Genomic DNA, 14,205 nt, shown 5'->3' with positions numbered 1-14,205 from the left:
GTTTATTGAAGAGAGATGGCGGATGCATTTCTGGCCGATGTTTGCCGTCGTCAGCGCCCAAAGCCTCCACAGATGAGATACATTTCGCTGGTAAGTTCTGCCGCTTAAGGACCCGCTGTTGTGAGTCCGCCCCGCCCTCTGTAGTTTCAACGCACCTGTGTAGCGTCCCATGGGTGAGGGAAGACTACAAGTCCCAGGATCCCGTGTGGTGGGACCTCGGGATGGTGTTGCTTGGGGGGAGAAATGGTAGCACAATCCACTGTGCATATTGCAGAATCGTCAGCGTAGATGTTCCCAAAACGAAAAAATAAAACAAAATGCGATGTTTCAAATTTTCCGGCTTTGCAGTTCAATGTCACAATCTCCTCAGCTCCCCTGTACTGCCTCAGCCTCAGATGCTGCGGGGTCCATGAGGCGGGGGTTACACTGTCAGTACAGGCAGCCCAGCGCGGGGTTAGGATAACCTCGCTACCGCCGACTATTCTCCACAGCTCCAAGGCGGGCGCAGACCATTCAAATAACTTTGAGGAAAACAGGGGAAAGCTTGCGCCGTCCAAGCCAGAGAGGTCTTTGCCCAAAGCGAAGCAGGGATCTCTAAAGTGCGTTTCTGGCTCCGCACAATTTAATGCCACAAGAGCTCCTCCCCGAAAAGAAGAGCAGAGACCCAAGGGGAACAGTTGGAGGCCGTTTATTGAAGAGAGATGGCGGATGCATTTCTGGCCGATGTTTGCCGTCGTCAGCGCCCAAAGCCTCCACAGATGAGATACATTTCGCTGGTAAGTTCTGCCGCTTAAGGACCCGCTGTTGTGAGTCCGCCCCGCCCTCTGTAGTTTCAACGCACCTGTGTAGCGTCCCATGGGTGAGGGAAGACTACAAGTCCCAGGATCCCGTGTGGTGGGACCTCGGGATGGTGTTGCTTGGGGGGAGAAATGGTAGCACAATCCACTGTGCATATTGCAGAATCGTCAGCGTAGATGTTCCCAAAACGAAAAAATAAAACAAAATGCGATGTTTCAAATTTTCCGGCTTTGCAGTTCAATGTCACAATCTCCTCAGCTCCCCTGTACTGCCTCAGCCTCAGATGCTGCGGGGTCCATGAGGCGGGGGTTACACTGTCAGTACAGGCAGCCCAGCGCGGGGTTAGGATAACCTCGCTACCGCCGACTATTCTCCACAGCTCCAAGGCGGGCGCAGACCATTCAAATAACTTTGAGGAAAACAGGGGAAAGCTTGCGCCGTCCAAGCCAGAGAGGTCTTTGCCCAAAGCGAAGCAGGGATCTCTAAAGTGCGTTTCTGGCTCCGCACAATTTAATGCCACAAGAGCTCCTCCCCGAAATTTATCATAAGGTTCAACACCATGGTGCCCCAGGGGTTGAATATGGACGAGGAATTGTCAGTACACTTATATTAAAGCTATGAGTTTTTGCCATGAAATTGTTGCTGCTTCACGAACTTCTGCATGTTGTTTTAGAATTTTGTGTATTTCTTCATGATACTCTCTTTTTGATTATGAGGATTTTAATAGGTTGCCTTTACTATTGTCCATAGGTGTTACAAAAACTGACCAAGAAGACTTTCGCTGGCACTGCATTGAGCACTTGCCCACATGGGCTGGACTTGGGATATAAGTGACCTACTTGCGCAATGAATTTTTTCGTTAGCACTAAATTACGAATGTACCATTCCGACCCACTGGGGTATTAATTTTTCCATTTATGTATGCATCGCAATTGAGGCAGCCCACTTGGGCAATACTGTGTTGTTTTCCCCGTCAGCTATCTTGAGGCGCATGATTGTTGGCTTTATGACGGGTAACTTTCAGCTATTGTTAGCAGGGTGAACATATAGCGTAGCGGGCTGGTTCACCACGAATAATACTCTTTTGAGGTTAAGGGTTCGCTTCCTCTATCAGTTAGGTCGCTTTAACCTTGTTATATATTTTTTCAAATGTTATGTTTTGAATTATGATTTATGTGAGTGGTGCACATTATTACTTTACTACTCAAATGTCTCATCATTGAACCCAGTAATGCAAGTAATATGTAATTTCCTGATGTTAAGGATATATGCAGTGCGTAAAGCGCAGGTCACGAACACTCATTTACAATTATAATCGGTGTGAAATATGAGCAGTGATGTTTTGCTTTCACCATAACAAACACAGATATAAGGTCACTTATAATGTTAACACTATTGAAAAGTATGTAAATGACAAAGTATTTTGTTTATGTTTTTTATCACGTGACATATTTTTTTACTTTATTACAAACACTATTATGCACAAAGTTTGCCCGTGATGAAGGAGTAGGCTTACTCCGAAACGCGTAGGACGTTGCATCTGCATTAAACTGCACCATTTATTGAGGCCACGGCTCCTGTGTTATTCTTTCTGAGACTACGAGAAAGACGACGCTGGTAAAGTGTGTTGAATATATATATATATATATATATATATATATATATATATATATATATATATATATATATATATATATATATATATATATATATATATATATATATATATACATATATATATATATATATATATATATATATATATATATATATATATATATATATATATATATATATATATATATATATTTCTTTCCGGTTTTCCCAAAGGGATGTTTTTCCTTTGTGCACTCTCAAGCTTCAAAATACTTTCTCCACACGCTTTCAGTAATTATTTCTGTTTAATTTCACAGCAAGCCAGCAACACCTTACGCGTTTCGTCTCTACGGAGACCTTGCTCACAGGAAATCATCACCATGCTTTTTTTTACATTTAAATAAAGTGCACTTTATTTAAATGTAAAAAAAAGCATGGTGATGATTTCCTGTGAGCAAGGTCTCCGTAGAGACCGAAACGCGTAAGGTGTTGCTGGCTTGCTGTGAAATTACCAGTTTGTACCGTAAACCGGCTTCAAAATTTGTTCCACAAACTGCAGTAGATTCGATCGATATTTTTTCCGACATAGTCACCAGGGATCTGATGACTATGAGAACTACTCCAGAGAAAAGAAAAACAAGATTCAACACTACTAAGGAGCAACAGACAGCCATTAAGTCCATTATGGACGATGAGACTATAGTGTGCAAACCCTCCGACAAAGGAGGCAACATTGTTGTCATGTCCAGAAGTAAATATGTGGCAGAGGCCATGCGGCAACTGCAGGATGTTTCCTGTTATGGAGTAATAAAGAAATCAGATTATCAATCCAGTATGAACGATCTTTATGTTTTACTCAAAAAATGGCATGACAAACAGATGCTTGATTTGGATGAATATCTTTTCCTCAAAACCACCAATCCTGTGTTACCTTGTTTTTACCACCTCCCTAAGGTCCATAAGGATATTAAAAATCCTCCTGGGAGACCCATAATCTCTTCGATAGGAGGGTTGACGGAGAATCTCTCAAAATTCTTAGACCACCATCTATTCAGTTCTGTGCTGTCTCTGAAATCATACATCAGGGACACCTCGGACTTCATAGAGAAGGTGGAACATTTGAACTGGCAACCATCTTATACATTGATCACCCTGGACATAACAAGTTTGTATACTTGTATAGAGCATGACCAGGGTCTTCGTGCCATAGAGTACTTTCTCAACAAGAGGGAATTGAAATTTGCAATGCATAATAGGATGCTATTAAAGTTAACAGCATTTTGTTTACGCAATAACATTTTTCTTTTTCAGAATGTCATCTATCGCCAATTGACTGGTACGGCGATGGGTTCCTGCTTCGCCCCCAGCTACGCGAATTTATTCGTGGGCTGGTGGGAGGAGCAGGTAGCCTGGGCCCCCAGACTGTCCTCCTAGAGTTCAAAGGTGGTACTATGGAGCAGGTATATTGATGACCTGTTCCTGGTATGGGATGGTACTATTGAGGAAGCAAAGCAGTATATTGATATGCTCAATGATAACGATTTTCATCTGAAGTTTACTGGTGACATCAATAGGGAAAGGGTTAATTATCTGGACCTGGAGGTGAGCATCAGGGATGGGCACATATGCACCAATTTGTACCGTAAACCGACAGCTGGGAACAGCGTTTTACACGCGTCCAGTAGCCATCCAGGTAAACTGATCAACAACATCCCATATGGGGAACTTTTGCGGTTGAAACGCAATTGCAGCCAGGATGATTCTTTTGAGGAAGCAGCCAAAGAATGTATGAAGAGATTTGTGGGAAGAGGCTACAGTCCCAATGTACTAAAAAAGACCCTGAAGAAAGTCAGAAGTGTTCCCCGATCTAATCTTTTCACCAAGAAATCAGTCCCTAGCATGGAAGGCAAATTCCGCATGATTACCTCATACTCTGCGGACTCCCATAAATTGCGTGAGACGTTAGCCAAACATTGGCATATCCTAAAATCGGACCCAATTATTGGACCTGATATGCCCAACGTCCCATTACTAACATACAGGAAGGCAAGATCAATACGTGACCAAGTGGTCCATAGTTATCTGAAACCCATCGAGAAACGACAGGGCACACTAAAGGAAGCCCAGGGCTTCTTTCCATGTGGGAAGTGCAAGGCCTGTTTCGCAAGTAAAAGAACTTTGAATTATGAAGTCCCAGGACATAGTGGAGGGAAAAAGATCAATAAATTCATGTCTTGTCATTCGGACCATGCGGTCTATTGCCTAGTATGTCCTTGCATGCTGAGGTACGTGGGAAGTACCATCAATCCTGTAAAATTGAGAATATTGGAGCACATGCGGGCAATAGCCAACAAGGACTTTACTTATCCCGTGGCACGCCATTTCTCAATTAAACATAACAGCGACAGAAACCTTCTGAGGTATTTCTGTTTGGACAGGGTAGAAGTAAATCCTAGAGGGGGTAACAGATTGCTTGCCCTAAGAAGACTTGAGTCGCGTTACATCATAGACTTAGAAACAAAGGCACCTAAGGGGTTGAACATGGGGGAAGAATTGGCCTCGCATTTGGGTTGATGATCATGTGAGAAGTGAATTATGAAATTATGAAATGAATCTGCATCAGTGTTTGATGTAATGATAATTGATCTATTGTCTGATGGTTTTTTAAAGAAATCAAGTTGAGGTTTGGAGTGTGTGATGCCGCTACTATTAACTACTGTTAATATTTGCAGAATATATTGCTTGGTACTGGGTCCCACCCATAGTGGGCAGTCCTTTTGGGCTGGCAAGGCCGATCCACGGCAAGATTTTCTTGATATGCGTCTGTCAATGTTGAATAATGTGATGGACTGATAAAAAACTAGAGTCATCTTGGTGCTGCAATTCAGGCATTGATTAGGTGTCTGTCTTTAAATTATGCGGATAAAATCCAGGATGATGAACTCGCCGATACACGGCTTGAAATGTGGTGTGACATTTGTATAAGCAATGTTTTGATTATTTATGTATTTGAACATTACAATATGGCGCGCATAGGGCGTCTATGTTTGGTCCGTCGTCTATGCCTATGATTTAGGTGTAAACATAGATAAGGATTCAGCGTTTGTTCGCATTGTAATAGATACTGACGAAGGGAGTGCTATCTCCTGAAACGCGTCTAGCGAAAATAAAACCTACACCTGCTTAAGCAACTGTCGTGCTTTGGAGTGCTTATTTGTCTTAAATAACCCGGCTGGGTATTTTTTGGGACAGTTTGGAGCTTGTGTGTATATATATATATATATATACTAGCAGCCCGTCCCGACCTTGTCCGGGTGCAACAGGCTTCCCCGACCCCCGCCCGCCCCGACATTCTGCAGCAGCCCGGGCACCCGTCCGGCCCGTCCCCCGCCTGCCCCGACCCCCGCCTGCCCCGACCCCCGCCTGCCCCTACATGGGTCCCCATACCAGAGCCGCCGCTCCTCCCGCCTGTCCGCTGCTCGCACCGCCGCTTGCCTGTCCGCTGTGTCCGCTGCTCGCACGTCACCGCTCCTTCCCCGCGCCATGTCCGCCGCTCCTCGTCGCGCTCCTGGACGCTGCTCCTCGTCGCGCTCCTGATGTGAGCACGCACGTTGCGGCCGGCACTACTTCGGAGGGACTACTTTTTTTTGACTGTAAATTTTTTAAATAACGTTTTTTTTTAATGTATATAGCCTATAACCATCTACACACCCTGACGATTCCAACGGCGTATCGGGTGTGTGGATTGGCGTTGTGGTTCCCGAGTTTACCCGCCTCAAAGGCTGAAAGTTCTTCCTTTATTATAGTAGTATAGATATATCCCAAAGAAAGAACATGCACCACTTCTGTTCTGCAAACTCAGGCCCACAAGACATGCTTGGGTAAAAAGATGCTTTTATTCCAGGCAAGGTAAAAAATTCACAGCATGACCGTGTCGGTTTTCCAGCGAACCTTAATTATATGCACCTCAATGGCAGTTGGGTGAAAAAAACTCTGCTCCGCTGCTCGAAGCGGAGTTTTTCAGAACTCCGCGAGCTCCGTGTAACTCGGAATGTGGGAAACTCCGCAAACTCCACGAGGAGAGCGGAGTTCGCCTCCCAGGGTTAGTTAGTGGCAGTCATTGCCACCAGTAAAAGGATGGTGCAGAGAACGGTAAACAGGCATAATATCGACTACAAAATATCGAATGGACATAATATCGAGTTTTAAATATAGTCTGGACAAAATATCGAATGGATAGAATATAGACATCCAAAATATCGTTTATAAGGTAAGTAATGTAATATTGAATGTTAAAAATATAGAAAGTTAAAATATCGAAGTATATAATATAGGTTATTAAAAATGTCTAATTTTTAATAATATCTAATTTTTTATAGTGTTTTTTATGTTATTATATGTGTGAAAAGTGTGTATTTATGTTATGAATTATTTTAATTATTTAATTTTGTTTTTTTAATTTGTGCGTAATTTAATTCTGTAGCGGGTTGTGGGTTTATAGGGGAATAGGGTGGGAAGTAATTTAATTATAATTAATTAAATATGTACATTTATTTATTGGTATTCATTTTTAATTAATTGTTAATTAATTTATATTTGGTCATTAATTAAATTTTAATAGGCAATTAATTTTAAATAATTCATTAATTGCTAATTATGTTAATTTTACTAATTTATTTTCTGTAGCGGGTTGTGGGTTTATAGGGGAATTGGGTGGGAAGTAATTTAATTATAATTAATTAAATATGTAAAATTATGTATTGGTATTTATTTACAATAATTGTTAATTAATTTTTTATGGGTAATTAATTACATTTTAATAGGCAATTAATTTTATTTAATTGATTAATTGCTAATTATGTTATTTTCACTAATTTATTTTATGTAGCGGGTTGTGGGTTTATAGGGGAATAGGGTGGGAAGTAATTTATTTATAATTAATTAAATAAATCAATTTAATTAATTGTATTTAATTTGAATTAATTGTTAATAAATTTTTAAATGTTAAATTATTAATTGTTAATTTGTAAATAATTTGTATTAATAGGTAATTAATTGTAATAATTAATTTTAATTTGTAATTTTAATTGATTAATTATTATATTATATCAAATTGGCAATTACTTTTCATTAATTTTTTATAGATATTAATTTATATTTTTTTAAATAATATATGAAGTATTTACTTTCCCTACTGTTGCACTCTCTGGAGTGGGAATACTAATGTTTACCTCTACGCTATCCAACGCTTTCCCTACTGTTGCACTCACTGGAGTGGGAATAGTAATTTTTACCCCTACGCTATCCAAAGCTTTCCCTACTGTTGCACTCTTTGGAGTGGGAATAGTAATTTTAACCCCTACGCTATCCAACGCTTTCCCTACTGTTGCACTCTTTGGAGTTGGAATAGTAATTTTTACCCCTACGCTATCCAACGCTTTCCCCACTGTTGCACCCACTGGAGTGGGAATAGTAATTTTAACCTCTACGCTATCCAACGCTTTCCCTACTGTTGCACTCACTGGAGTGGGAATAGTAATTTTTACCCCTACGCTATCCAACGCTTTCTCTACTGTTGCACCCACTGGAGTGGGAATAGTAATTTTTACCCCTACGCTATCCAGCGCATTCACTACTGTTGCACTCTTTGGAGTGGGAATAGTAATTTTAACCTCTACGCTATCCAACGCTTTCCCTACTGTTGCACTCTTTGGAGTTGGAATAGTAATTTTTACCCCTACTCTATCCAACGCTTTCCCTACTGTTGCACCCACTGGAGTGGGAATAGTAATTTTTACCCCTACGCTATCCAACGCTTTCCCTACTGTTGTACTCACTGGAGTAGGAATAGCAATTTTGATCCCTACGCTATCCAACGCTTTCCCTACTGTTGCACTCTCTGGAGTGGGATTAGTAATTTTTACACTTCCGCTATCGTACGGTAATAATATTGGATATTATTTAATTATATTATGTTACTATATATATATGTTTTAACAAATATGATTGTAATTTTTTTTATATAACTTTCATTAATTATTTAATTATTATAAGTTATTTTAAGTATTTATAAGTATATTTTAGTAATTAATTTTTAATATTAATTTAATTTAACACTTTTTTAATAAAGCCGATATTTTTATAAACTATATTTTTGTAAACGATATTTTTAACTCGATATTTTTGTACTTACCTGTTTGTAGATACAAACTCGATATTCTGTCTGTCGATATTTTGTCAACGATATTTTTGCTAGTCGATATTATGTCAGTGATCTGCAGAGAACATATTAGACTCTAAATCTAAGTGGCTAACCTTCTCCTACCTTGGTGCAACAGCTAACTCCTTCCCTGGTGCAGTGGCTAACCTTCTTAGACCCTTGGGCTACTAGACCACCAAATGTTGGCTCTAGCATTTACTAACCAATATTCCAATAACACCTTAGGCACTCCATGCATTGCATTAATTTGTCACAAGCCTCCTCCACAAACACAGTCTCACACACAAACATGCATACACATACACACACAGATGCACATATGCACACAGACATGCCCTCACTCAAATACATATAATGAGGAAGTCAACCCAAAATGTCTTATTTATATACCTTGGGTCAGTTAACCTCCCCTCTGTGAACTACATTTAGGGGCCCATTATGATGTCGGACGGATTGCATCCGCCAGGCTGGCGGTAGCCACCGCCGGCCTGGCGGAGGCAATCCCGCCCGACATCCATTGCCCAATTCCCCCCGCCACATTAGGATGGCGGGGGGGACCGATGCGGTGCAAAACACCGCCCGCCTGTTTTCCGCCCCGGTCGCCTTGCGGCCGGGGCGGAATGTGTTACATATGGTGGCGGTGTCTGTTAGACACCGCCAGCCATAGTACAATGGGCATATTGTCAGGCCTTTCCGTGGCGGCAATGCCGCCACGGAAAGGCAGGCGGTGATTGCTGCGGGGGCCCCCTGTGGGCCCCCAGAGTGATGGCCAAAGGGGGGTGGCACACGGGGGGGTACCTGTGGTACCCCCCTGCATTTGCATAATCGCAGCGGCAGGCACCGCGCGGTGCCTGCCGCCTCGATTATGCAAATGCGTGCATTTGTTTTTAACATTGTGGCGGACGGTGCAGTGAGCACCGCCAGCCACAATGTTAACTTGAGGAATGCGCCCGCCACAGTGGCGGGCGCATCCTAATGCCAATGTCGGGACCCCCGCCCTTTAGGCGGGCGGTCCCGATCTCCGTTAGGGTGGCGGGCGGACAAAGTCTGCCCGCCATCCTAATGGACCCCTCAGTGTTTCTATCAGCATGTTGCTTCAGGGTCACCACAGACTTTAGATGTAAATAAATAAATAAATGTTTTAGTTAGGTGCATAAATGCTTACCTCATCACATGCTCCACAGCGAGGCCTCATGCTCTCAGTGTAGTGTCGCCCACAATAAACATTGTTGTTTTTCCAGAAATAGATGAGGTCCACCAGAGGTTCTCTACATTTGCAGCAAGTGAAGCATGCTGGGTGCCACTGCCGATCATACCCAGCGCGGTCAGCGTACACCACCAGGTCATCTTTGGGCACAGGCAGCTTGCAGAGGTCACAGTTCTGAAAACAAAAACAGAAAGTGGATTTAGAAAGGACAATCACTAGACAAGAAACAAGATCCTTGACATGCTGTCAGGAAGAGGTGCTCATCTCTTCATGAGCAGATTAGAGCAGAGTAGACCGTTTGGCCCCACCTTTCGTGGAGTACTGTACCAATCACAACATGATTTGCTATTTCCTGGAGAGTTGCCAAAGAACCATACTACTCTGCATCTTTGATTCACTTATAGAAACCCAATATATAAACTGCTTATCAACAAGGTTTCTAAACACAGGTTCCTATCAAAGGAAGAGCTCACATCAGAATATAATCCTCCTGGTGTTGCCCATAAAGCTCTGCAGGATAAGAAGTTGCTCTCAGTGTTGCAGGGAAGAAATTAAAAATATCAAATGTACGTCATCAATAAAGACCTAGCACAGTCCTCCTTGGGTTTTACCAAAATTCTCAACATGCATCTCTGCTTGCGTCAATAGGTGTCAAAGATACTGATTGATTAACTTAGAAAAATCTAAAATAGATTTACTGGGCTCATTCACCAACGTATATATGTCCCCTCTGGAGGAAATTGTAGCCCCTTTTGGCATCAACCTGGTTACGTATGCCGACGATACCCAACTCGTGGTCTCCCTAAACCAGACGGACCACTGCCAGGAAAATCTATGCTCCTGTCTCAAAGACATCTCCAGATGGATGAGCGAATCTCTTCTCAAACTAAACGGAGACAAATCAGAGATCCTATTGCTAGGCAATTAATCTAAACTCACCACCAAACCTTTGTGGCCATCGTGCATGGGACCAACCCCCGCTCCAAAAAAAGAAATAAAAAGCCTGGGTGTCTGGCTCGACCAGGACCTCAATTTTCAAACTCAAGCTAGGTAAAACACGGGAACCTGCTTTGGTCTCCTATGCACCCCACGTAAAATCCTCTCCTTTTTACCTCCCACTCCAGAAAACTCCTCATTCAGGGTCTCATCCTGTCCAGACTAGACTACGGAAACGCCCTATACCTTGGCGCCCCGAAATCAGTCATAAACAAACTTCAACTTGTCCAGAACTCGGCAGCTAGGTTTCTAACAGGCACAAAAAATCAATGCTCTTCTAAGCCTGCCCTAAGCTCCCTACACTGGCTCCCAATCCATGAAAGAATCAATTTCAAATCCCTCTGTATTACACATAAAATTCTACAGGACAAGGGCCCCCCAGTCTTGAGATCCCTGTTCAAACCATACAAAGCCAACAGGAAGCTAAGATCCGACCACCTCTTCCTGGCAAGCGTTCCCAGAATCAAGAAAGCACGGTCAGGAGGACGCCTATTCTCATACAATTCCTCCAAGCTCTGGAATTCCCTTCCCCTCAACATTCGCAGGGAAACCAATCTACTAAAATTCCGTAGGCTCCTGAAAACCTGGCTGCTCCCCAAGGTCACTCTGTTCCCAAGCTAATTCCACGAGTCCAGCACTGGGATGCCCACGGGTAGCTACGCGCTCTACAAATCCACTTCCAATTCCAATTCCAATTCCAATTAGATGATACCCACTCTAGAACATGAGAGCCGATTCCCAGCCCAGTTGCGTGTAACACATGATGGCCAAAACTGAGACTGTTTCTCCTAAATAGACCTATGACCCGAATCGTATACACACTACCCCTGTGAGTCACTTTTGGTGGTCTAGGTTTCAAAGAGCTGGTTCAGCTGACCTTCCAGCTGCAAGGCAGCCTTTCCAGCTGCAAGGCAGTCCTTCAAGCAGCAGGGCAGTTTGTCTTAATCTTTCACTGGTCCAGGAGTGTACTAAAGAGTTTTCTGAGGGGCCATAATTTATACTTTGTGCCAGCCTTTCTGTGTGGGGGACACCTTGTCCTACCCACAAGAAAGGTGAGGTGGAAAGAGAACATTAGTGAAGTAGAGAGACTGCTGAGGTTAAGAGAAAATTGATACAAAAGTAAGGAGAGGGTGGGGGTAGAGAATGACGTGGAGTCAAAGGTAAGATGGAATGAAGTATAAAGAGAAGGATGTAGAGAGAAGAGAGTTGACGGGGGTGATCTTAAAGAGCGAAAGGTACAGAAAGCGATGAATAAAAGAGAGAAGAGAACTTAATGATAGAGAAAAAGTGATTGTAGAGTAAGAGAAGTAATGAGAAAGGTAATGAGAGGCCAGGTAAGGTGAAAAGAGTTATAAAGAGACAGGGAGTTGAAGAGGCAAGGAATTGAATACATGGTGAAGTACATTGTAAGGTTTGGCAGCAAGGGAGAGAAAGAGAATGGGAAAAGAAAGATGAGGTGTAGTGAGAGAAATGTGAAGTATAGAAAGAATTACGGTATGGAAAGGTGAGGTAGAGAGTGGTGGGATAGAGAGGGGTAGAGAGTGTAGAGAGGACAGAGCAGTGAGAGTGGTGTGGTTTAGAGAAAGAGATTGAGAAGTGAGTTAAAGAGAAAGATGAGGACAAGTGAAAAGTGAAGTAGATAAGGAGAGATACAGTGAAGGGAGATGGAAACATAACAGTGAGATGCAGGGAGAGGGATGGGGTAGACAGTGTTGGTGTAGCTAGACAAAGGGGGACTAGGAATGGGTTATACGTTCGGGTAGGTACAGTGAGTGATAGGGAGAGTGCTCCAGTGGTTCATGGGGGGACCCAGGGAGAGCCAGGCGCGAGCCGGTCTCTTCCTGGGTAGGTTCGCGCGAGGATCATGAACCAGGTGGGGTTGATTAGCGGAAGGGTTAAAAGGGGAGTCAGGCTGGCGGTTAGGAACTGCGTGGCGGGAGGCGAGAAGGGAGGTTTGTTTTGCGCTCGTGGTTACCTTTGCCTGGGTCATGGAGGAAGCGGCGGAGGTCAGGAGGGCGGTACAAATCCTTTGTGCGGCAGGGCGTGAGGACTTGCTCATGCCGGGCGTCCCGGCGGAAGCGTGGGTCGGCATGGCCCGCCCCCCTCGCAAGGCTGCGGAGGGCGTCGCCAGGGCTGTGGAGGCGTGTTTGTCGCCGGGCCCAGAGGACGAGGAAGACGGCGAGGCGGCCATGCCAGCAGACGGGCCTGGGCCTGTTTTGCCCGCCGTGGAGGCAGAACCCCCGCCGAGTGACCCGGGCGCCTTCCAGCAGGTATGTGAGTTCCAGTTTTTCGATGCTGGTGCACGAGGGGCGCCCGGGGGGAGGCGGGGGCGTTTTATGGGCCGGCTGACCCCGCGCACAGGCGGCTTGGCACCTGGGAAGTCGGGGAAGCCGCAGGCGGGCCCCAAGCCCAAGCGCGGGCGCAGCCTGGAGCAGCATGGGCGCTTGCACGCCCCTCCCACTGATGCGGTTCCCCTTGCCTCTTTGCCCTCGGTGCCGCCTTTGCCAGTTGGAGTCTCCCCATACTTGTGGCTCAATGGGCAGTGTTATCTGCTCTCCCCTGCTATGCCGGGGCCTGTGCCTGCTCCACTCCACAATGCTGGCCCTCCTCCCACGGTTGACGCTGTTGCCCCCCCCTCTGAGGTCCCGCCCCCGGCCCCTGCTGTGGTCTCGGTGGGGGCTGCACATACCGTGCTGCTCCCCTCGGCCCCCAAGGCTGCTGTAACTGGTGCTCCTGGCTCCCGGCCCCCCCCCCCACACGTCCATGACCCCGGGTGGTAAGGGTTTGCCGCGCAAGGGGGCTCCCCCGGCTACTGGTCAGACACTGTTCCCGGTCCCCAGGGGTCGTCCAGGTGGGCTTCTGGGTGGCCCTGAGGCTGGGTCGGTGGGTGTTCATGGTCTGGCGTCGGGGGGTGAGTGCGGTTCCACTGTGGGGGGCAATGTTTTTGGGGCCGTTTCCTTGTCTGGCTCGAGCGGCCGCAGTTTTCCCTCTGCGCCTTCGGCTGGGCGGCTGTTGGCTGTTTCTACGGGCCCGGGAACTGTCCACACGGCTGTTTCCAGTGGTGGGCTTACAGGGGGGCTGTCTGGAGCGGACGGCTCTTCTACAGCTTTCAGTGCACATAGCTTTCACAACATCGACTGGCAGTTTTATGATGGGGGTATCGGTGATGGGGCTATGCCCAGTGGTAGTGCTCAAGTTGCATTTTCTGATGAAGCTTTCTATGGGAGTTTTCATGATGATGAGTTGGAAGAAGGGGAATTGAGAGATAAAGATGTTGGGCTTTTGGCAGCACGGGCCCAGGGGGGCGGGTTGGGGCAACCCACTGTTTCTCGTGTTTTGCAGGAGTCTCGAGCGGACCCTGCAGGTGTCCGAGGGGCAGTGTGGTCTG

At 45.1% G+C, this 14,205-nt stretch overlaps 1 protein-coding gene across 1 annotated transcript in view; it reads right to left on the bottom strand.

The window, feature by feature from the left end:
* The window catches only part of LMCD1 (LIM and cysteine rich domains 1), a 376,850-nt gene that overhangs the window by 21,080 nt on the left and 341,565 nt on the right, over nucleotides 1-14,205 (bottom strand). The window contains exon 5 of the mRNA XM_078661667.1: nucleotides 9,780-9,995. Within this exon, the coding sequence (XP_078517793.1) occupies nucleotides 9,780-9,995 (216 nt within the window). The remainder of the gene's footprint in view (nucleotides 1-9,779; nucleotides 9,996-14,205) is intronic.

The sequence above is a fragment of the Lissotriton helveticus genome, chromosome 9 (assembly GCF_964261635.1).
Source record: "Lissotriton helveticus chromosome 9, aLisHel1.1, whole genome shotgun sequence".
Lineage (NCBI taxonomy): Eukaryota > Metazoa > Chordata > Amphibia > Caudata > Salamandridae > Lissotriton > Lissotriton helveticus.
Note: the sequence above shows the minus strand (reverse complement) of the source record. Positions and strands in the feature narration are given on the sequence as shown.